At 37.8% G+C, this 25,634-nt stretch overlaps 1 protein-coding gene and 1 pseudogene across 8 annotated transcripts in view; one reads left to right on the plus strand and one right to left on the minus strand.

The window, feature by feature from the left end:
• LOC113057921 (microtubule-associated tumor suppressor 1 homolog A) overlaps positions 1–20,870 on the plus strand; it is a 29,657-nt gene extending 8,787 nt beyond the window's left edge. For 4 of the 8 annotated variants that reach the window (XM_026225522.1, XM_026225524.1, XM_026225521.1 and 1 more), the window contains exons 5-15: positions 58–159; positions 304–411; positions 8,310–8,530; positions 13,011–13,077; positions 16,819–17,033; positions 17,320–17,425; positions 17,995–18,068; positions 18,199–18,294; positions 18,607–18,720; positions 18,892–18,989; positions 19,373–20,870. In XM_026225522.1, coding sequence (XP_026081307.1) covers positions 58–159; positions 304–411; positions 8,310–8,530; positions 13,011–13,077; positions 16,819–17,033; positions 17,320–17,425; positions 17,995–18,068; positions 18,199–18,294; positions 18,607–18,720; positions 18,892–18,989; positions 19,373–19,586 — 1,415 coding nt within the window. In that variant the 3' untranslated portion in view covers positions 19,587–20,870. Of the gene's footprint in view, positions 1–57; positions 160–303; positions 412–1,485; positions 2,858–8,309; positions 8,531–11,778; positions 12,144–13,010; positions 13,078–16,818; positions 17,034–17,319; positions 17,426–17,994; positions 18,069–18,198; positions 18,295–18,606; positions 18,721–18,891; positions 18,990–19,372 lie in introns of those variants that run through there. The other 4 variants (XM_026225523.1, XM_026225527.1, XM_026225529.1 and 1 more) reach the window with 4 other exon arrangements.
• Positions 20,871–21,058: 188 nt separating this feature from the next.
• LOC113057924 (platelet-derived growth factor receptor-like protein) lies at positions 21,059–25,027 on the minus strand (annotated as a pseudogene).
• Positions 25,028–25,634: the final 607 nt, after the last annotated feature.

Consider the following 25,634-nt stretch of genomic DNA (forward strand, 5'->3'; position numbering starts at 1 on the left):
AAAAAATTGTTGAAGATTTACATTGGTTATTTATTTGTTTATTTATTTTTAAATCAGACCATGCTGAGCCCTCTATGGGAACCTTGAGTAAACCTTCTAACAGGACCACATTGTTAAGGACCAAGCTGCAGTGTCCACCTATCAGGAGTGTATCATCAGGGAAGTCATATTTTCAATATTTTAAGCAATAACTTTTGGGGTGTCAATTCCCGTTAAATCAAAAGAAAAAGAAAAAAAATTGGGAAATTTATTTTTGTTTGATTTACTCTAGAACTAAAGTCATACATGTTTTCTCTTCTTTAGGAGTAGGATACAAAAACACATCTCCATCAGGTTCATCAAGGTCTTCATGCAGTCCTCTGAAAACCCCAACCACAGCCAGACTCATGAGACCTACTGCTACTCCAACAGGTAACATGCCCAGTTTATGATCTTAGAAGTGAAGTGTACATTTAAAACAAAAACACAAATCAATTGGGAGTTTAAAATACTTATACGGAGTATTTTTATTAAGTACATTATATATTTGCATTTTTTTCCCCCTTTAATTGAAATAAATCCCATTGCTACACTGTATCTTGTCTGATCTGTGAGTGGGGTGGCAGTTGTCTTGCACTGTGTGAGCTCTGTGAAACACCCTCTCAGCAATGCAGGAATATTTGATCACAGCTAAGTCCGTAACACAGCTGACACAGTCTCTCTTGTCTTAGCCAGCCGCTCTCAGCGTATGCTTTCTTACCACCCATAAGTACTGTAATTAAGAATGGCCATTGCATTCCTCTCAAAGATTAAGTCTTGGGTGTATGCATGCAGCATGCCTTCAAGTCTGTGAGACTGGACTCTGCCATCACACTGATCAATAACAATGTTTTGTTCCAAAGAAATTTGACTTTAAATTATGGTGTTATTCTACAACTGTGGACAGAATCACTTTGAATTACTTGTATACAGTAAATGGATTCAGGGGAGACAATATATATAATTTTTTTGTTATGTTTTTTTTTTTTTTTTTACTTTTTTCCAGCAGTCAGGCTAGTGGGCATACCTGTGTTATGGTGTAACTAGTGGTGACCATGTTACTGACTTCACATTGCTTCCAAATGCAATTTTTAACATCTACATTCCTATTTACAAGCATTCTGGTAGTGCATGAATGCAGCATTAGTGAAAATGGACAGAGACAATGGTAGCTTTAGCAATATTAGCCTAACAGAGTGAGCCAAGAGGCTCTTTTGGAAAATAAAATATGATGCTTGCTTTGTCTGTTAGTCTGGATGTTTGCTCACAAATCGTTGGTATCGATCCATCTTTCAGAAGCAATCTTTGTACAACTCCAGCACTGAACTGACCCTCATTTGTGAGGCAGTCCAGTGTAAAATGTTTGCACAAATGTATAGGACTTTTTTTTTTTTTTTTTTTTTTTTAGGAAAGTGAACCACCATTTCCTCAGAGGTCTATGGAAGCTCCTATGTTCGTTGGTGCATCCAAACACACAACACTTTAATGGCTCTTTGGCATTGACATTGTACCTCTAGTAGCTACAGCAAGAGAACAGTAATGGCGGACCGCAGCTTCTCACTCAGGGCTGTGTGTATTCTAATAGGGCAGAGAGCATCACAAATGGGTGGGACTTTCACCGACTGTCCTCATAGTACTGAGAAACCTGGAACTGCTAGTGTGGGGAGACTGTTTATGAGTTATTGGGATTATAAAACAATGAGTGGGTGGATTTTTACCGTTATAGGCTGATTGTTTTCACACAAACATCATATAAAAGTGATTTTTGCAGTCTATGGTTCCTTTAAACTATTCTATGACCCTGACCTCTAGTATTTGGACTACATCCTGAGCTGTGCAGACACTCATTGTCTGTTGCCATCAACAACCCCACATGAACATAATTGCATTTCAGACATAAAATCATGTCTTCCATGGGTTGCACGCATTTTTATTTTATTTATTTATTTATTTATTTTTTGAGTTATTGTTTGCATCACAGGAGTGTGTTAGACAGTTTATGTGGTTGCTCGGCACTGGTCTGTGACCTCAAAGAAATCTGTTCCCTGGCCTTGTTATGGGTCTTATGTTTTATTTTTAAATAGAATTTACACCTTGAGATGAATTATATATTTCTGTTTATTATTATTTTTGTTTTATTTTTATTACATAAAAATAAAAAATAAAAATAAATAACAGAATTGTAAAAAAAATTATTCCTTGTTTTGAGGACCTGCTCAGGGTCCATATCTTGCTGTAAGCTGTTACTTTCCATCCTGCTATCTTTAACCCCCCCACCCCCTTGAATGTTTGAATGAAAGAGAAAGCTGTGAGAGAGCGAATCTAAACACCCAGCCACTCACTCCTGCTCTGCTGCTTTCTCCTCCCAGCACCCTCCCTCCTTCTTCCGTTTACCCAGCATCTTGCACCTCCGTAACACCCAGTGGAAAGTGAGAGATGCTGAATGTCAGTGGATGAGAAGTAAAACTGGAGGATGGCTTCTGCTCTGCCTCATTTGTCTCTGGGGCTCCTGCCCCTCTTTAATCCAGGCTGCTTCAGTTCATTTGTTTTTGTTAAAGTGTGATGGGAGACACGGATGTTTTCTCCCCCTCCCTTCAACGCAGTCATTGCCATTTGTTTGGCAGATGTATCTTTTGCTTTAGCCTCACGTGTGCTGACTGAGGCTGTTGTTCTTTTTGTTTTGCTTATGAAGAATTGTTCTCTTCCTGTCTTTTTGGCAAGATGATTTTCTCTCCCAAATTTTCCTTGTCCAACATCCATGTGAGGTTGACAGCGAAGGGATTGCTCCGAAGCCTCCAGCTGTTGTCAGGATGCAAGAGTACTGTGGTGTTTCAGGCAGGTCTGTTCCTCAGAAAACATTTTTGTTGTTGTTGTGGCTTTTCTTCATTCTGCACAGTGTCGCAAGGTGCTGTCTTCGCTCATCTGATGTTGATTCTATCTTTAGACTGTTTTCTCGATCTGCCAAAGAGTATTTGATATGTGTGCGTGGCCAGTAGGCATCTTCTTGCTAACCACAAATATAGCCTGGGATCTTTTTTCAAATAACATGTATATTTGTGCCACAATTTGGGTTATGGTAATCGACTACCAAGTCGGTAGATACATTTTGTTCATATTTACCTTATTCCTCTATTTGAGCAAGTTGGTTCACAGATCTAAAAATTTAATTTACCTGTTTTCAAATGATCAGGGGTTATTTTGGAATGCAATGTCTTGTAAATATTTTGACAAGGTAAATTCCCATTGAAGAGCTAAAGTAGAGATGTTTGTGTCAGTAAATATTTTCATAGTGACTGACCAAATAAGGACTGTAATAAATGAGGAAGCGACTATTTATTCCATGTTTGTAACATCACCGAGGACTATATTTGATCTCAATAAGTATTTGGGTAAGGTTTCACCTGTTTGAAATACCCTCTAAAAATAAATGCATATAAGCTACAATTATAGCTTTAATGATAACCTGATTGATGTTTAAATATGTTTTTGCATGCACTGCATTCGATAGGACACCGGTGTTGTCATATTCTAGGTTACTACATTTTTCCACATCATGGAGTATTGCATAGTAATTGCTGTATAGCAAGCTAAATTCAACACGCTTATTAAACTTTTTCATTTTTCTTTTACCTCATAATTATGTTGATCATATGTAAGGCTATAGATAATTTTAGGCATCAGAATGGGTATTTTTGCATACATTTTATTTATAATACTTTGTCATTAAGTCCATATAACACAGTTTATTTGCTTGGCATTAAAGGGGAGCAGTCAAATCATTTAAACATTTTGAAACCCATTGTAGCAAATAGTATCAGAGGTATTTAAATAATGGGAAAGGATTTCACACGAATTGTATAGTTGTGTAAACTTACTTCATCTAAAACTAAGATTGCTATAAAATGTGAATGTTTAGACCATACATCTTCGTTTTCCAAGGCTTTAAAAAAAGTCCACCTAAGACGGTTTATAGAGAAAATGTATGTGTCTCGGTAGTATTTAAATAATTCAGCTTTGAGATGAGATTAATTATTCATTTCAGTATGCTGTTTTCTGTTGCGCTACCATTTTTGTGAGGCATGTAGAAACTGTAATGCTCAAGATGTGTATTATGAAGATCTGGCAACAGTAAATCATTTGTTATTCAAGAATCAGTGTTTTTGTTTGCTCATTTATTTGTTTTCATTTTATTGGTTGCCATGTGCATAAAATTTTGGCTCTAAAACCGTTAGCTGTATCACTATGCATGGGATCCAAGTGCACTTCCTGGATAACCCAAAGCACTCTAATAATTAAGATAAGACTGATTAACTCTGCTGTAATTACAAGTTGGATAATTACGTTTGGGATAACCATGTTGATCTTCCAGTCTTTATCGCTTAATCTCATAAAGGGTGTGTAAATTTGCCTTTTTTTTTTTGTTTGGGGTTTTTTTTTTTTTTTGCCACTAGCTTCATGGAATGGAATTGAGGAAAACAAGGTAGTGCTGCTCTTAAGCTATCCATTGAGATCTTATTGTGTTATCTTGATGCTCAATAAGCAAAGAAATCATTTTGATAACACCAGTGTTTAGACTATAAGGGAAACTACAAACTTGCTTAATTAAAGTTGACTCCAACTTTAGCTAGAAAAAGTCACACTTTACATTTTAACAAGATGCCGTTGTTTATGGTTGCCTCGGTGTGGAGCTCTCCCATTCTTTTTTATGTTTAGTAATTCAGTTTTACTACTGGACAAAAGGTAACACACCAGACAACATTTTTCCAGTTTTAGATTTTAAGATGCTTTTTTTGCATGTTCTAGTCGGAGGGGCAGCAGTTCTGTTCAAACACGATCTGGCTGAAATGAGGGAAGTGCCAAATTATGCACCCCTACCAGATTATGCACACACTTGTTGAAGTTACTAACTGATTGCTTAATCCTAACCCTTCACCCACACCTACTCCTAAACCTACAGTACCAATACTATAGTGCGCATAATCTGGCAGGGGTGCAGAATGAGGCAAAACACTGGACAGCACGTTTCATCTGTCATGCTTCCAGTTGTTGAGTGGCTTGCATTGCGAAGTTAACAAAAACAAAAGCAGTGGACTTTGTTTCTGCATAAATGAAGGTTCATGGTTAGACGTAACAACGGAGACAATTGTCTCTCTTAATTTAGAAGCACTCTTCATAAACTGTAAACCTTTCTACTCACCACTGGAGTGTTCCTCGTTTATTATTGTGAATATTTATGTCCCTCTGGATGCATGCGTGAGCACAGCACTTATACAGCTGGATGAACAAATAACTAAAATGGAGCGACAGTACCCAGACTCTTTTAATCATTCTTTTGAGATTTTAATAAAGCAAATATCTCCCTTGAACTGCCAAAATACAGACAGCACATTACATTTCCCACCAGAGATAGTGATATACTGGGCCACTGCACCAAAAAAAAAGAATCCATATCACTCTGTCCCACATGTAGCTTTAGGGCTTTCTGATCACTGTCTTATACAGACCTACAGGCAGAAACTTAAATCAGTTTGTAAAAAGATGGACTAATAAAGCAAAGCAAAATTTACAAGCCTGCTTCGATTGCACCGATTGGAGTGTTTTGAAGCTACAGCCACAGATCTGGACGAGCTCACAGACACTGTAACTTCATGCATCAGTTTCTGTGAGGATATGTGCATCCCCACCAGGACATTCTTATCATTCAATAATGATAAACAGTGAGTTACTGGGAAACTCCAATAGCTTCGTCATGCCAAAGAGGAGACTAACAAAGGAGATCAGAGTGGCTAAACAAAAGCTGAACAACCAGTTTTCAACCAACAACCCAGCAACAGTCTGGACAGGCCTGTGGAGCATCACAAAGTACAAGACGCTACCCCTGCAGTCTGTGAAGAATCAATAACTAGCTGACGATCTGAATGTGTTTTACTGCCAGTTTGAAAAGCCCAGTATCACACCTGCATCCCCCCACACTGGAGCCCCCCAGGGTTGCGATCTCTCCCAACTGCTCTAAAGACCTGCACCTATGTACTGAGACAGCAGCAAATGCGGTGACACAGTTTCGATAAGGAAACAACAGAAAAGACCATTTTAAGTTTAAATTTCACCAATGTAATGGTACTTTTACTTGTAGAATATTTTTGTACTCTTTCTACCTCTGCTCTTGAGGTACTGGTTGGGTGTTGCACGATGGATAGGTTTGATTAATTTGCTCGATTTTTGTTTGCTTGCCTGATTTTCTCTTTCTTTTTTCTTTTTTTTAAAATCTGCATAACTGATATTATTTAGAGTTACAAATCAGAACTTGCACATTCATGTACATTGTCTGTTCTTAACATGAGTTGTCCAGCAGAGGGAGCTACACAAATGTTTACCTAGCAATGACATCTTATGGTTTGAATTATACTGCATTTTAAATGTGTAGGCTAGCATGATTACTAATTTGCCACTCCAAGGCCACAACCAAAATTTTTGCTTTTTATTTTTGCCTAGTTTTTAACAGAATGGAATTTGTAAATTATTTTAATTTAGGACCACTGTAGCCAAGTTAGCAAAACCAAAACACATCTTTATTCAGAGTTCATGATTCATGTTGTTTTGTTTTTTAATATCATTTTGTTTAATGTATTAATTTAATGTGTGTTAAATAAAAGATTCTAAAAAGCCAGCCTGGATTACATTTCATTAGTGCATTAAATATGATTCCAGGAGAGACTGGTCTGCACAAACAGAGGTCAAGGACAGTAAACTGTTCATAATATCTTTGCCTCTTTCAACAGTTAGTATAGGGAGGTTTTTAATAAGGACTGTAATGTTTCCAGTTACTTCAATCCATGTGATAAGCTAAACGGCTCTATTTATTTTATGGGTGGGTACTGTGAACTAACAGGACTACAGCTACTTTGTCTTGAAGGTGTAACAGGATGCTGGAAAGGAAGAACGTTCATACATGTATTCTGAATGTATTGTCAAATAATAATTTTTTCAGCAGAAAATGTCAGCATTCTAGACAATGTCTGTTGAAGGTCTTTTGACATGTTTCCACTCTTATTTCTTAGTTGTTTCTCAAAAGACTGTTTCCTAATTTCTCTGTTTTCTAATAGTGTTAAACAATGCACTTTTTTTTTCTTTTTTCTTTTTTTAAAGCTGTCTCGAAAAGGACTATTGTGAATCCCAGCTTTCATTCATTTAGAAGCCGGATAGTTGCACGATTAAAAATATATGTTTGTGTATTCATATTCATAGCTGTGCAAAATGTTTTTAAGCAGTGTGGACAAACTTGCATTGCTGAAACTGTGTATAAATGGTATTCAACCTTCAAGTATTATGTGTGTGTGTGTTTTCCTACATTCTTAAGGCATGATCTAAAATGCTGAAAATCAAGAATCGGTTCTAATAATTTTTCCCCCACTGAAAGTGTTTCTCCCTCCTTTTTTGAAAAGTTTCTCCCTGCTTTTTTGCCTTCTAGAAACCAGAATTTAAATCGTTCAGGCTGCGGGTTTGATGCATTTGGTGTTTTCTTTATTTTCAGATAAGTTATATTTATATATATCTTAATATAATATATGTATGTGTGTGTATGTAATATACATTTTTATTTATTTAGATTTTTTACAATATTTTTATTCTTTAAATATGCACTTTTTATAACATGTCTTTGGCAGTTTCTTTGCAGATGTAAACTTGGATCTGTAGTAAATCAGTTGCTGTTGGAGTGACATTGAGGGGAAAGGCCTCATGGGGGTTTGTTGTCCCACCCCTGACTTATTAAAGCTGGTATTTCAGAAATGTCCGAGGCTGCTCACACCAAGTTGTTATGTAATAACTCTGCTAGGACAAACTGGATTAACAACATAAAGACTTTAGTTGTTGGCATTGGAAAAATGTTCCTGTAAAAGCTGTATTTACTTCACAGGGGTTTTACGGATTTATACGTTGGTGGCTTACTTCAGGTAACCTTCCTCTGTAGTGAGGCGCTTTTTTTAGAGGGATTTGTGCCCTGATTATGTCCTGGTGTTATATTTATGAGCTGGTGTAAATGAAAACCACCGTGGCATAGCCCTGCTAAAATAAGAGGTCTCTGATGGCCGGACATTATTTAGTGATGGGGTGAGTTGTTATCTCATTCAGCATTGCATTTGGTGAAGGGTTGAATCTGTTTTTGGATCGTCTCTGGGATGTTAATGAACATCTGTGACGTAGTTGGGTCTAAGTTTCTTGAACTGGAGAAGCACTTTGAAGAAAAATAATGCTGAATTTTGTCACAACCCTGAATGCATGTTCTCTTACAGTTGACAAGAACAAGTCAAGGACGAGTTCCCAAAACCAGCAGCCCCCAACAAACCGGCAACCGGATCTGGTACCGCCAGAGAGTAAGTCCAGAAATGTGGAGTACTACAAGGCTCTGTGTGAGAAGAAGAACCAGACCGTCCAGCAGCTGGAGAACACGCTCCGATGCAACAATCGTAGGTTTGAGGCTGTTGCTGTGGTCATAAAGCATCTATGTGCTGGGGTGAGTATTATGAGATTACTTTGCTTATGTTCATCATGAATCATTCTGCTATACAGCAGACATGAATAATACATGAAGATGATGTCTTTGATCATTTGTCAAGTTAGGATTAGATTTCTTTGGTTAGTTAGATTTCAAGTTGGGATCTGACCACCCAGCACTAATTGTATTGGTTTGTAGTCCGTTTGTGTGTGTGTGTGTGTGTGCGTTTGATTGTGTGTGTGTGTTTGCAGTCATGTAATGTTCTGCTGGTGTTCTTTTAACACTTTTCTACTTTTACACAACATTTTCAAATAATTTTCAAATGAGATACTTTCAAGGCTTTGGCTGTTATACACCATCTTTTATAAAAATATATGTTTTTCTTTAGTAATTCACTTTCCACCCCACCTTACATGTAATCTCTCCAGCTATTCCTGACTCTGGACCGAGTAGAGCTTGCTAATTTTAGAATTGTCCTTGTTCCATTGTATTGTCACATCACTACAGCACATGTAACTTGGTGAGTGAAATTCTTGGGAGTGTGCTCCAGACACTGCAGAAACAATTACATATAGACATTCTTACAGATTTATACAGCTGACAGTGTGCGATTTACTCACATATACTCGGTACAAATATTGTACTATTAGACATAGTTACAGTTAGCAATACACATACACCGTATGTACACATTCTACATTATGTACAGGTATATACACGAAATATGCGAAGATGCAGCAGGTTATACATGAACTGGATACGCAAATTGTCATGGGTGTGCATTGGACGGTATCCAGTGGTAGCAGATAGATTATTGTATTAAGTGCTATGTGTACGTATAGTCCAGTATTGAACTGTGTTAGAGTTAAAGTGCGTGTGTGGCATACTGTATAGTGGGAGTATACTGTAGGGTGTATTAGTTTTGACTGTTCATTAGTCTGATAGCCTGAGGGGAAAAAGCTATGCTGCAGATGGCTAGTGTGAGATCAGATGCTGCAGAGACATCTTCCTGAGGGCAGCAGATATTTTCCATATATTTTCTACATACTGATCTGACACATAAAGATCTACGCTCATTTCATCTTGTGTGTTTGCGTTTGTGTTTTAATGAGTTTGTTTTGAATGTTCTATAGCACAACAATGGCAGCTATTTTCACGGAAATAAAGTGAACAAAAATCAAATACACTTATTTAGTTTTTGTATTTTAGGTAGGCTGTTTGCTAAGGTTAGATTATTATATTGAATACATTTTAATTAGTCTAATACAATTAATAAAATTAAGAAGAATGTTAGAATTTCGTTTTGAAAAAATGCTATTTATCAGCATGCATTACAATTATCCAAGAATTTCAAATTTTTTTTAATGTGAAGTCTGTGAGAATTTTTTCAAAGCATTCTATTTTGTTTTATTTATTTTGTTCAAATTATATCTAGCTTATTTTCAAAGTTCATTTAATTAAAGTTTATTTAATGTAAAAGTCATTAGTTAATTGTTTGGTGCATGTATGCTGTAGGCCTAGCCTGTGTTTAAAAACTGAGGTGCCACTTTCAGTTTTGTTTTAACGGTTAATGTTTTATAACGCTTATAAAAAAAAAAAAACAATGTTTTTGTCATGTGTGGTGCTTTTGCTGGCGGGAGCGGACACACAGGTTTTGGGAGTGGGCGGGCTTGATCATACATTCAGCGGGAGCGGGCGGGTGTGAGTTTAATAAAACACTCCCGCGCAGGGCTCTAATACAGTGTCTCCACTACATGGCGTCGGCAGCAACAACAATAATACAGCAAGAATCAAAGTAACAACTTCTTTCTTTTGCGTGAATATTTGGGCGGTGTTATGCAATTCTTCCCACACAGTGACGTAGATGTGGGGGGGTGGGGGGTATTGAATGAAGCAGTTTAGGAGGGTATGGACAAGTCTTAACTTTTATAAAGAATATCTCTTTGGGTTTGTGTCTTTTAGTCTTTGCAACTTTACAGATCTTATCTATGCACAAACCGCTTGAAACATTACAAAGAGAGAGGAAAACTTAATTGCATCATTTGACCCCTTTAAAATGGCAATATGAAGCCTGGTTGGAAAAAAAGTGAAAGTCGTGACATTTGCCAAGTACAGTATGGTAACCCATACTCGGAATTGGTCCTCTGCATTTAACCCATCCAAGTGCCCACACACAGCAGTGAGAAGTGAACACCCCGTGAACACACACACCCGGAGCAGTGGGAAGCTATAGACCCAGCGCCAGGGGAGCAACTGGGGGTTCAGTGCCTTGCTCAAGGGCTCTTCAGTCATGGGTATTGAGGGTGGAAGAGAGTGCTGATCATAAGTTTCTCTTTTAGGTCCTAAGTTCACATTTTTACTTTGAGAGGTCAGTGCCATACAGACCACCACAGAATAATTTAAAGAAGGAGAGTACAACATTAACTCTTCTCCTAAACCAAAATTAGTTCCTGTAGGTGGTTCATATATATATTAGTGAGTAATTATTTATATACGTATTAGTGTGTAATTATTTATATACGTATAGTATATGAGTGAGAGTGAGAATGAGCATGAAAGTGAGTGTAGTGTTTTGGCAGTGTCCCGTATAGGAATCTGTTAAGCATTCATTAGGAGGTTGGGTTTAAGTATGTCTGTGTGAGGATGTACCAATTGCTGCCTTGATATGGTCAGAAGCACACTGAGATGCTTCGAGAGCTGCTGAGGGCTGCTTCATATCTTTTGTTTTGTAATGAGCTGTCAGCACACTGTGTACATTGCCATAATTTCATTATAAGAGCCCACACATGATTTCCCTGAAGCAGTAACATCAATTAATATAGCTGATAATGATAAATGAATGTCTTTCAGTATTTTCCCACTTTAGGTCTTGGTGTAATGACATCATTCTAATTATTTGGCTTTCATTTTTATTTTATTTTATTTGGGATATTTGGCTTTTGATACAATAGTAGTTAAGATTGTATTTAGTATTGTTTATGGCTCACCAAACTGTCCAACAATATTAATGTTGAATTTTTAACAAAAGTTTTTTTTTTTTTTTTTTTTTTTTTACATAATACAAAAGTAATATGTTGTTGTTGTTGTCTGCTGCATAGAGATAAATAGTATTTTTTTAATTGTTTCTCATTTTAATTGCAATTTATTATTATTATTATTATTCTAAAAAAAATATTTTGATTTAATTAAAATAGTAATATGTTCCCGGTGGGAAGGTCATTGCACACTTCATTTCATTAAATGCCACTCAATCATCCAACTGTCAGACATTTATTTATTTTTTTGGAGCTCTCTTTGCTCTAATTACTGTGGGTGTCCTAAAGTGCAGCATTTATGTAGCAGCCTACCAGGCACAATATAGCTGCCTCCCTCCATTGCCCTTCCTTTAGATATATTACGGTATTCTTTCACCACTGAGAAGGCAAGCGGTTGGAGGAGGTGAGAGCCAATGAGCTTTTTCAACTAGTCCCTCCGATGCAGAGCGAGACGGCAGAGAGAGGAGGTAGAGGTGGCAGAGGTTCATGCATCTGGGCTGCTGTCTTCCTGCATTCTGGACTGAAGTCACAGAGACGGGATCATGGGCTGCTCCGGCAGCAAAGTGTGCCTTAACACTCCCTGCACTGGACACAGGGTAAAGACCTCATCCTCACTGCAGGGTGCCGGAGGGGAATAGATTTGCATTTGAAATGGGATAGCTGTGGATGTACAGCATGTCAGTTCTGTATGATTAGTTTGTGGTATTCTTAAATCTGATTTGTTATGCTGCTTGATTTATTCTAATGAATTTGTTATGATGAGTTCATAACTGCAGTGTAATGTCGCTCCTCAAGTGTTTGCATTGATCTCTGGGGGAAGGGGCGGGTCAGGACAGCAGCACGCGGTTTTTGAAGCGTCTTTGTGTTGGTCGGGGAGGCTGACAGCACTCCAGCTGTGCCGCTGGCTGTCCTCCACTGTGAAAGAGAGAGAAACGCTGCTGATTTCATTGCTCTACATTCAGTTGTTGATGTCATTCATCATGCTTTTTTTTTCTTTTTTTTATTAAACCCTTAGAAAGCTGTCATAGTGGTGTGTAAACCATGATGCTGAGGGCAATGCTCGTGCAGATGTGTCACGACTGTTGCACAACAATTGGGGCTTTCTTTTAATGCCTTGTAAAAGTAATGTTACAGTAAAGCCTGTTTTCTTTGATCGCTTCTGAGCTGCAAATGCTTTGCTAATACAGTTATTTGTCATGTCAATCAAGCACGTTTAAAACAGAATAAATCTCATATCCGACCCATCCTGTCCTGTGATTTGACAAACACCCTTCGAAGGGGAAACCTGATACATAATTCATGTCTGCCAAAGGAATGTCAGAGTTGTTCACCATGACATTAGTATTCACTTGGCACTGCTCTGCTCTATGGTGGCACATTTTTTGGCATTTTGTGTTTGAGTAATATGATGCATGTGTTGCATTGAGAAATGTTGAAGCAGTTTTCCTTCTGTTTTCCTGCAGCATGAGGAGATGATGAAGCAGCGCAGGGAGCTGTCTCAGGAGCTGGTCACCTTGCGTGAGGAGCTGGGTGAGTGTGTGTGAGTCACTGTAGAGTGCTTGGCTTTCATTATCTGCAGAAGGAATGGAAAGGGCTGCCAAAATGAAGCTGTTTGTAATTAATGTAATATTCTGGATTGGAGGAACGGTATATTTGCCGTTGCTTGCTGTAACACAAAGACTACTGTGACCTCTTTTTTTTTTTTATCCACTCCAAACTTTGAATGTTAGTGTATATGGACACTTGTTAACATGAGTATTCTGTCATAATAATCTGTTTAGTTATGTAAAGAACTGAATAGCCACATTTACATTTGTATATAACAAAATGCATTTAATCTTGGCCACTTTGGACATGGTATATATTTCTTGTGTTCTAAGTTTTGACTGGTATTGTGCTCGAATTTAGCTACCAATGAGCGCGCTTACTAGTACATGAATTATCATGTGGTTGTAGATAAAGAGGATGTCTGTTTGTTTTATTGGTCCTGCTGGAAGAGCTCTTCCCTCCCATAGGGCTCATTTAGGAGACACACCTCCAGAAAGCACATACTTAAGACCGAACGGGTGAGCCTTGATAAGGTCAGGCAAGTCTGACGTCCTTCACAGTCTAATGGGCAAAGTGACATGGAGGAATGAATTTAATATCAGCCAGTGTTTCCCATGAGACGTCTGATGCATTGATTTCAAAGCTCATGTTACCTCCTGAAAACTGAGTATATTCAAGGGAGAGATATGAGGCTTTATGTGCTTTCTTGACTAATATACAGTATCATCTGAGCAGGATTCATGTATTTTTTTGAATCTGAAAACATTTTTCTCTCACTGAGTGTGCTTCATATGAAGGCAAAAGTGAATACTTGAAGCTACTCTTGATTAAACAGCAAAACTTGCAGCTATGTTGTGACCATATTGTGGCTATTACAACCACCACATTTTAGTGCTCCTGACCCCTCTAAGAATTCTTCAGACCACCTTTTATGTCAGAATATAGTAGAAGTTTCCCTCTTTAATCAAGAATAGCTTCAAGGAATAATTTCTGCTTCAGCCCTAGTATGAAGAGAGCAATGTAATTGTGAATACTGCAGCATGCCATGCTTTTTGGTGCACACCCAGAATTCCCTTATAAAACAGAAGTGTCTTTTAACACAGGACAACTGCTCTATTCCAATGAAGCGAATTCGGTCTTCACACAAAACTTGCTAGAACTGGGTCCAAATAATTGAGCTTGCTATTTGGCATGTTACTTCTCTGTGCCGAATGATTCAATTTGTGAATAGCTTTTAATTTAAAAACCTGCTTATTTTAAAAAACAACAGATGTCTAGACAGGATAACATGATTGATTTGAAGCAAATTCAAACAGGCCATAACACACAAACACAGCAGGTTTGTCCAGCTTTCGACTGCCAAGAACTTCCTGAAATGAGCAAAATATATATCCTTTGTAGGACTGATCCTTCCAAGTCACTTCCTTCAGAGGCTAGGTGAACCTCCTCTTTAGCATACGGAGAACACGTAAATGGAACAGGCTAGCAAGTGCACTTAATTGCGTCATTACGTCAGTGAAAAGGTCCGTTTGAATAACGCTACTTGGACAACTTAACTATTTATAAAAGAAATGCCTTTGACGCAACCAATTGTTAAATGACAGGTCCGGTTCAATTAACCATTTGTATAATTTACAATATCAATACGGTAGTAATTTATACTGGCATTTAAATGTCAAACTTTACTTATATTTACTACAGTTATAACAAATGTTTGGTAATGTAAATAAAAACCGTTAACGCTCCAAGTACGTTAACGTTCAACATTTTTGAACTAACGTTAGCAAACGATAGCAAAGCTGCGTGCATAGGATTGTGGGTGATTAGAGAGCGCGAAGAGCGCAAAGGATACACATATGCATCCTTTCCTGTGTATGGGATATTTTTCGAACGAAGGACTCAGTCCTTGGTTGAAATTCCGAGGATCCTCGACATTGGAACAGTCCTTCGACTGATGTTGATGACATAGCATCCTCGAAATACTGGCTTCCGAGGATCTTTCCTTGACATTGAGAAACACCTATACTCTGATGCATGTGCACAGTCATTTTTTTGCTGTCATGCAACATGACCCTCCTCCTTTCTAAATGTCTGTGTTGCCTTATTTTGATTATTTATAGGATTTCAGCTGTGCCCTGCATCATAAATATAACCTTATAATAGAATTACACTTCATATTAATGTAATACATCAAGCCATTAGCGAGCTCTGAGTCTGGCTCATCTTCTCTGAGTGGATCTAATCATGGTTTAGCTCTGCTTTCGGTTTCTTGTACAGCAGGGTCAATAGATAACTGTTCTTATTTAACTTTATAATGATTCTGATTGTAACTCATTTTAAGACTCTCTTTTAAAGGGGAAAAATCTGTGGTTTTCATCTCAGAATATAGATAATTAGATTGCAGTGCCAGTAAGGGATATGACCCAAGTTTCCCCCTGGAGAACAACAGCCTGTCTTGTGTTGTGGCTCATTTATTTTGCTGACATGCTCTTGTCCTTTGATAAAAGATGAGGTTCAGAAAAGCCTACTGATGCAGCAGTAAACAAATGAGATGAGCCAGACAATCTGGTGTTATTAAACTGTTAGTCTACACAAGCTAGACAAGTTTGTTCCCAGCAAACTCATTGAGGGTTTTTGCATGAATTTGAACATCACATTGAGTGCACTGGTAAGCTCTGTTTAAAACAGCTGCCTGCTTTCCTACTGTTATTTCATTATAGTGGCTTGGGACAGGGACTTTCTTAAAAGAGAATTACTGGCATTTGCGTGCTCATTGCAGCACATGATTTTGGTGGTCGTGCCACATCTTGGATTTTTCGGACCGGTTTTTCAAATATCAATAAACAGGGAAGCAAATTTTTATTTTTATTCAATAATTGTTTATTGTTCGTTGTGGTCTGAGGATCATTGTATCAGTCTGACATTTTTGACTTCATGCCTCCTTAAAACATCACAGTAAATTTTACTGTCACTATGCATGAATTTATTTGTGCATGCAATTCATTTATTAAAAAAAGAAATAAATCAAATTGCATACAGATATAAAAAAAAATGCATGTATTAAATATTGTTATTTAATGAATTTTAATGAATGAATGCAGGTATTTAGACATAAATGCAGATATATCAGTAAACCTATTTAAATGCAGGTATTTATTTTCATGCACACAAATAAATAAATTGAGATTTTTAAATGAATTAATGAATAAAGGGGACGGTGTCTGTGACACAGATGTGATTGAGAGAGCAAAGTGACAGGTCAGGAAATGCCAATTCATTATGCCTCTATCTATTAATGTTGCTTTTGCCTTCCTTTCCCTCAGTCGTAATTTGACGTGTTCCTTGAAACAGTTGATGTTTTATTTACAGAACTGCTAGAGACACCATAACTGTAGAGACAACTGGGCCTCAATGCAGAATACTTGAGTAATGAATCATAGCATCGAGTGTTGGCAGGTCCTGATGTAAAACCAGCAAATGGACGTGTTGGCCTCTGCTTATCCCCCTGCTGTTTAGTTACTACATATAGCATATCTATATTTTCTTATCACAAATTGGTGCATTAGATATCAGATGTCCTACTCTTTTTGAAGTCAGAGAGTTGCTGGCATCATGCCAGAAAAAAAGCAATCATCTTAAATGGTGATTTATGGGCTTGATGTTTGTTAACGGAGTCACTTAATCGATCTTCTAACTTACAAATGATCCGATTTTTTTCCTCAGTGAGTTCGGCTCACTCCTGTGAGCGTCTGGAGCAGGACAAGGAGGAGCTGCGTGCTGCTTTTGATGGAGTTCTACAGAAGGTCCAGGAGCAGCACCGCTCGGACCTCGCTGACCTCGAGGAGAGACTGAAGACCTTTTACTCCACTGAGTGGGAGAAGGTCCATCAGACTTACCAGGAGGAGGCTGACAAGTGCAAAGCTCAGATGGAGCAGCAGGTGTGGAAGACAATGGGCCTTTTCTCTTTTGTCCTCTAGTGTCCTGACACTTTTTATTGGATATACTCGATTTCAGATGTCTTATGCTGTCATATAAATATATTCAAACATCATCACTTTCTCATAACTAGATGGAGTAATTTCATTGATTTTTTTTTTTTTTTTTGTATATTATATGAGCATTGACCTTTTAATCATTTGGACATTTGACATCTGATTCCCTGATAATTTATACACTAAAATAAACCAATAAGAATATTATGAAATGTTATTTGTACTTGTCTAGCTAAAAGAGTTGCGAGCAAAACACGAGGCTTTGAAGAAGGAACTGGAAGTCAGCCATATGGAGGAGGTAGATGGCCTTAAACAACAGTTTGAAGAGACTTTCAAAGGTAAATTATATTGTGCTTTGTGTTGTTTCTTTCTCTAAAATGTGTGTGTGTGTATGTGCTACTGAATATTTTGGGTACAAGCTTGTAACCAGAAGCGAGCTAAACCTGGCAAAATCTCCCTAAACCTTCTTTTAGGGACATCCTCATTTGTGAATGGTATAGAAGTAAAGTAAAGTCAAAATTCTTCAGGGTAAGGTTATACCATTCATAATTATCTGTATATGAAATTGTAGCAGTCTATGTCCTTATTTAGTTGTCCCTATTTACCAAAAATGTTGGATGTTGTAGGGACAAAAGGACAGTCATATTAGGAAAATGGTTTATAAATCACACCAAATGTCTGCAAGGTTTAGTAGTAGGTTTAATGGATATAATATAAAGTTTTTTTTATTTTTTTTGGTTTGGGTAGGTGAAAATATCATTAACATGATAGAAAATCAGTGGAAGTCTGTATTCTCGTTAAGACAGCGAAACAAACGTGTAATGTTGCACTTGTTACTTTAATGTTTAAAGGCAGCAGCATTAGCTCTCATGTTCAGATATATTCTGTTCTGTTTTGACTTTCTCAGAACTGAAACAGTCCCATGAAAAGGAAATGCAGTCTCTCAACGCAACACTGAAGGAATCAGAGGACACGTTATCTGTAAGGCAGTGCCCAAAAGCTATAATTCTCCACACAACATTAGTGATCCCCGTTCACTTTACCTTTCTCATATTTTGCCCTGTCAAAATGTAACACAGATTTTCATACCAGTGCATTATTCCTCAAACAGGATCGAATACAGGAGCTCATGACTGAAAATAACAACCTCAAAGAAAAGCTGAATGCTGAGGTGAAGAGAAGGATGGATTTGGCTGAGAAAACACAGGTACATTAAACCCCTGTATAGCTCCCAAACATCGGTGTATTCAAACAGACTGAGCCAGTGCTATTGATAGTAATGCATCTCTGCTTTAACAAGACTGACAGGTTATTATTAGACTGGTCTTTCCAATCAGGGTTAAGGAGATTCAAGAACTCTCAACATTCTGAAAATGCATGCAAGGATATTAAGATAACTGTCCTGCATAATTCTGCCAGACATTGTCCTCTACATAGAATGATAATGCAGCACATATATGGGGGATTCTTCAATTCTTCAGTATATATTCCTGATCTCTCTTTTCTTTTGTCGAAAAAGGACTCCCATACTCTTTATCTGGAGCAGGAGCTTGAAAGCCTTAAAGTAGTGCTGGACATCAAAAACAAACAGATCCATGAACAGGACAAGAAACTCTTGCAGATAGACAAACTGGTGAGCTCCGTCATCTGTTGTGCATAAAGCCATTTTGCAGGAGAAATTATTTGTGGTCCTACTTTCTAATCGCAGTAAAGAGATGAGATAAACACAGTTTAACACCGTAAATCCGATGCTCCTACAGTATTTTTCCGGAAAATAAAAAACTAAGATTTGATTTATTTGTAGATGGAGAGGAATGTGAAGCTGGATGAATGTCTTAAGAAACTCCAACAGGAAAACGAGGACCTCAAAGCCAGAATGGACAGACATGCTGCTTTGTCAAGGTAGCCTACCACAAGCTTGTGTTCATAAACGTGATACCCCTTGGGTTTTAAGAAATTATTTTACTCACTCATCCTGTCTAGCTTCTAAGATTTGGGTGTTTCCCCAGTGGGATTCATTCAGTTAGACCTGTAGCAAACCAAACTCTTTGAAGTGTCACAGAATTTGCATGTGGTGTGTGGGTAGCAGAGAAATTCTACAAAATAGCTTCTGGCTGTGCTGTGACACTTTAATTGCTTTGATTACTCTCTGTGCTCTTGCGGTGGCAAGAAAGGTGCATTTTCATTGCAGAAAAGCTTTGTGCTAAGAGACCTGCTCTTTCATCTTGTGCAGTAATAGTGACTACTTCATTAAAGTTCACCAGAGCTGACTTGTTCCATTGCAGACAACTGTCCACAGAGCAGGCGGTTTTGCAGGAATCCCTCCAGAAGGAGTCCAAAGTGAACAAACGCCTGTCTATGGAGAATGAAGAGCTGCTCTGGAAGCTCCACAACGGTGATCTGAGCAGCCCCCAAAAGGTCTCCCCTTCCCCGTCCCTGAATCTCCAGTCACCACGGCACTCTGGGACATTCTCCAGCCCTCCCGTCTCACCCAGATAACAATGGCCTTCAGCTTCCAGGAAGCACTTTCATACAGGACAGAGCGCTTCCTGCATGCTGAAGCTGGTCTGGACCATGCTCTCAATATGGAATGAGCTTTCTTGACTTATACAGAAAACTGAAGACTAGATTGCACTGAAGCACTTACCAATGAGACCACCCTCATACTTTGCCTTTCACATCTGGCTATGGAGGAAAAATGAAATATCTCAGGGCTTATAGAAGGTTTCTCTCGAATGTATGTTTTATATTTTTTCCCCTCCTGGATTACTTTGTTTCCTGAAGTTCCTGACTTTTACTGCCTCTCTATAGAGGACTGACATTCGAATTCACTACTGGGGCCTTTATCAACTCATGAAGCTTTCCCACCAGACGCCTTGAAGTAAACCTTTATAAACCCAGATTTATCTTTTGCTCTGGGACAAATGTCCAAATGCCAGCGGGCCAGTGAACATTTCCCAGATGCTGCTGCTCGTGTAGCAATTGGTTTCCCATTATTTTACGCAGGACCTCAGACCCCAGATGAACCTTTCACTTCATAGATCAACATGCCATAAACTGACTGTTACTATTTACTCAAATGGAAATATTCACTGATCTCAACCAGGTGTTCTTAAAACTTTATGCAACAGTTTTTTCATGTTAATGTCTTGCCTTTATTTTTGATTTTGTAAATGTTTTTTTTTTTCAATCACACATTAAGAACTGCAACTAGGTAAGCTTTGCCCAAATCATGATGCATGTTTCATCACAGATTTGCTCTCCATATCACTCATATATGCATAGAAGAGATGCAAATACAGTGACTGAGGCAGAATGAATTATTAATAGTTGATTAAATGTCTTGAATGTTTTGAATAATGTCTGTATAAAGTTTGAATTCCTCACTTGGCAATCAGAGATGCAGTCTAATGGCAATGGAAAAATGAAATGGCATGTCATTGGGCAGCCCTGTGACTGAAGGCATGTACTATTGGGATTAAGCAATTTTGCTGAATACGGGTTTTGTTGTCTTATTCAGTATGGATGAGCTGCAGGGGACAGATTTGAGTGTGTGTTTGTTTTTATTTCAAAATGTAGGTGTGATCATGAGACCGTAATGACCGAGCATGTTCCAGTGGCCTCTGTCTGTGCAGCTTTACATTCAAGCTATTTACAAAGAAGTTAAATAGCAAAAGAAGAACATTTTTTATGGTATGTATTGCTAAGCTGTTTGTGTGGATGTTGGTGTGAAACTGAAACTCATGAAAATATGCAATTAATAAAGAATTAAATTAATCTGTGTTTAATTGTCACCCTGTGTTTATAACATGTAATTGAAGGGACAGGCAATATAAAAATTTAATTTGTCATTAAAAGATTTTGTCTCACTCTCACATTATTCCAAACTTGTATGGACTTCCCTAGAAAAGACAAAAAAAGATTGGTAACTTTAAGTTCCTATCAAATTCTTCTGGTTTTTTTTTTCATATAATGTCATCCAATTGGAACTGAAACTGTTTTGTTATCAATATTCTTCAAAATATCTTATTTTACATTTCTCAAAACAGAGAAAGTCATACTGGTTTGGAACAACATAATGTAAGGGTGAATAAATTTAAGACCGAATTCTCATTTTTGAGAGCACTTTCCCTTTAAGGAGCCGAGCAGTGAAAGTGTGCAGGAACCTGTTGCATCTGTTGGTTTTATTTCTTTTCTTCATGCATTAAAAAAAACTGCATCAATGGGCTTGCAGTTGGACTGTAATCTGTTCTGTGTAGTGATTTCTATTGTAACTTATTCTTAAATCGCTAATAATTCAATAACAGTGAGAGGAGGAGAAACATACTTTGAATGTGTCGCACTGAACCAAAATAAGCACTGGGCTCCCGCTGCACATTCCACATATGGAGTCCATTAGAGCGGAGCACAAAGCCTTCATGCTCCTCAGACATATTTCATGCATACAGACCTTAACACCTTCCATTTTCAGAATTATAGGTTTATGATTGAAAAACACTATTGCACAGGAAGTGATGCATCATAAACTGTTTTAAGTATGCTGTTGATTTACCATTGAACATGAAGCTTGCATTAACTTACATCATTAAATTAAATCAAAAGAAGCACTTTATTTCCATATATAGATTTCATGTTTAACATAAGAACGTCTTTAAGCAGCAAGAAGCCTGAAGTGTCCAGCTCAGCTCAATATATAATCTTTATGTTCTTCTTTACCGTTGTGGCCACCAAGGTCTCTCCATGCTTATTTTTGGTGCTGCAGATGTACTTTCCATAGTCAATCGTTTCAACATCATCCACAACCATGATGCTCTGGGAGATGCGTGTTGTGTGTCCCACACCGCGGTTTATCAGGCGCCAGGAGTCATGAATATTCACCGGCCTCTGACCCTAAGAACATGACAACACGCGTCATATTAGCACCTATTTATCTGAATATATTACCTGTCAAACATCTAGAATATTTGACATTTTTTATGTTTTTGAATGAATTCTCTTATGCTCTGTAAGGGTGCATTTATTTGATCAAAAATCACACATTTCTTAAGGAAATAATAATAATGTGCCACTCACCTGGCCAGGATACCTCCAGCTGAAGCTGACATTCATCTCCGGTTCACCCAGAACTGTGCAAGTAACGTTAAAGATGTCGCCACCACTCACTGTGTTCGAAGAAGCCTCAATAGTTGCAAAAGGGGGACCACTTGGCACTACAAAAATAAATGCATTTTTGCCAAAAACACCATGTGAAATGTTGGGTAACTGTTATTATCGGTACTATTACGCTCTCCTCTTACCTTCCACATACAGCAGCTGGTATTTAGTGGATATTTGTGAAGTGGTTTTCGTGGTGCTGTTGGCCTTGCAATAATAAGCACCCTTGTGTTCTGGACTGGGGTTTTGGATGATGAAGCCCTTAGTGGGATTGTAAGAGATCTAGGTCCCATCCACAGCGATTTATTCTGCAGGAACTTCCCTGTGCAGCGAGACTTTGATTTTGGGGTTTGACACCCTGCACGGGACGGTGGCGGGCTTGTCAGGGCGCAGGTAGATGACCTCAAAATGGATAGCAGAGGGGACAAACAGCTCATGTTTGTCTAGATACAACGAGAATAGTAAGAATGTCTTGGGAGTTTCAAGATGATGTAGATGTGTCTGTGTGATATGTGAGCGGATGCGGTACCTGTAAAGTAAATGTAGGTAGCAGAGGTGCTTTCTCCATCCTTTGCACATTCTTCTCCATCACAGAGCACCACCCAGCAGCTGTAGTCCCCCGTATCAGCAGCAGAGGGCGACGTCAGAATCAGCTGACTGTACCGCTCATGCTGCTTGATGCTGGAAAAAAACAGTCATTCAAGTCTTATATATATATATATATATATAGACTATATCAGTTATTCTACAAATTTAGGGTACATTTTATATCCACTGATGATAAATATATTTTTTCTAATCATTTTCTTTAGAAAATCATTATTTTATCCATAAAAGATTGCATATTATAATCTCACAAAGCTATTTTGTGCACCCTAATTCGGTTTGCTTCAAATAGCCTTGATGTCTCATTTTTTTACAGTGAGTCAGTCTGTATATTAACAGGGCTATTATTATAGTTCAATTAAATTCATTTAAAAAGTAATACATTCATTGCAATAAAATTAACTTTGAATGAAATCAAGTAAAAAATTAATTTAGCTATTTGCCAAGGTAACCGTTGGAATGCAATTATTAAACTTTTTTTTGTTTATTTTTATTAAAATAGAAAGGTGTAATTATTTACATGCAGTGTAATCTTGTTAAATTAAATCTTGGAAATTAACCATGGTTTAATTGTGGTAAATGTATAGTAACCATGTTTTTGATGTACTGATTACCATTTGTATAACCACAGTTTTACTAAAAATACAAATATGATAACCACAAATTAACCATGGTTTTGCTACACTAACCATAGTATGACCATAGTATTTGTAGTAAAACTGTGGTTATAAAACCATGGTTACTATATTAAATGAATAGATAATATGAGAAAGAAGAATACCTGAGACGGTTGTCACTGTATGTGTCCAGATAAGAGGGATATGCCCAACCTATATTAGTCCCTTTGCATCTGAGTTCCAGTGTTTTCCCAGGAATCAAAGAAAGGCTCTCGCCCAATCTGAGAAAACGGCCTTTATCAAGGACCTGGGTGAGAATAGTTTGGCCCTTGCTTCGTGTCTCCTTCTCTTTTACTTTGGGGTAGTGAACCTTCACCCTCTTTCTTCCTGGTCTAATACGGTTCTCACCAGCCTCTTTTTTTCGCTTGACCTGCTGACACACACCTGGGTACACCAAAACATAGTGTTTCAGCATTTGGATGTGACAGACAAACTTTACATTGGGAACTTCTAAAGAGCAATAACATTTATTTATTTAATCAACATAATACAGCATATGTGTTTCATTTCTCTCTTTGTGACACTTGATAACTCCTATAACCGAGACAAATAAAGAAGGAGAGAGAGAGAGAGCAAGCGAAAGAGGTTTCTGCCATCTGGAAATCTGCTCTATATTCTTCGGCTAACAGCTGAACAAACAGCAATGCTGGAAGTATGCCTTTCTTGTTGTCTGTGCAAAAGTCTACAAAACTGATCAATACTGAGGTTCACTGAATCACAAATTCCTTTTTAATTCACTTTTGACACATACAAGGATCATGAGTTTTAGAAAAAAATGTATACATATTTTTTATTCTGATTTATGTTTGATTTAAATGAAAGAAAAAAAGTTACCTTGTTAGGATGCAAACATACTTGATTTTCTATCTTTTGTCTCGGCTGTATAATTTAAACATACGTTTAACTAAATCTCTGCCCTGATCTAATCTCTCCTCTTTCTTCTCTGGAATTTGGTTTCCATTGGCACCACTGGCACACCATACACATCCATCCACAACATGTCTCAATTTTGTTTCTTTTCGAACAAGAGAAAAAAAGTTTGTTTGTTTGTTTGTTTTTCTTTTCTTTTTCTTTTTTTACTTAATGTTTTGAAGTAATAAAAACAAAGCAGAAAAAAATATATAGATCTTCTCACCATCTTGGACCTCCAGCCAGAGCAGTGTCAGTGTGAAGAAGAGCCAGAGCTTCATGATGGCTGAAGTGGAGAGTGCAGGGCACACGGGGTTTTTCAGGAGGCCTGACAGCTGCACAGGAGCTCTTTGTCCACTGTATGTCCCGTTTACACACAGTCTGGGCCATCCCTGTGATAAAAGAGGAATTCCCCAGCCCATCTGCACACTCGCTCCCCTTCAGCGTCAGTCTGTGATCCTCTAGTGCCCTCTGCTGGACTAACGCCATACTACGCATAATCCAGATAACATCGTTCAAATTTATAAGATTAGTTTCCCCAAAAATGAAAAATTGCTGTTAGTTTTCTAACCCCCAGACCATCCAATGTAACATTATTTAGAACAATAAAGAATATTTTTATCTGAACCCATGGTAATATAAGTCAACGGGCCCCGTCACCAAAAGCAGAAACAAAAACACGAATGAATCCCCGCGGCTCATTGATATAGGTTTACAGAAACAGGACATTATTTACAACATTACCTTGCTGTAATCCAATAATAATTTTAGACAAACGACCCTCATGACGAATGCGGGCCGTGAACTGACTACGCCATTAGGATCTTCAGTAGTCACACATTGGGGAGGAAATGCTAATTTACCTATTCAACCAGTTAACCAGTGTGTTACAGAACAAAACTGCACAATCTAAAAAGGCTCACTGATCAAATCAAAGAGTCAAATGACGTCAGAGGAGTGTCAATATGTATTTTGGTAGGGAGATGGGGGAGAGATGTTTTAAGAATGAGAGATAGTTATCTGTGAACTTAATGTGTGCTATTATTAACCGTGAAAAATTAACAATTTAGGGGAAAATATAAATTGGTCAAATAAATATCACTAAGGGATAAAACAGGTCAAGAAGACAATATGTACGCCATGTCTAGCAATTGGTATTTTGTATACAATTAACCATCGTTTTACTGTCATTAGATTATCT

Source organism: Carassius auratus, chromosome 39, assembly GCF_003368295.1.
Source record: "Carassius auratus strain Wakin chromosome 39, ASM336829v1, whole genome shotgun sequence".
Lineage (NCBI taxonomy): Eukaryota > Metazoa > Chordata > Actinopteri > Cypriniformes > Cyprinidae > Carassius > Carassius auratus.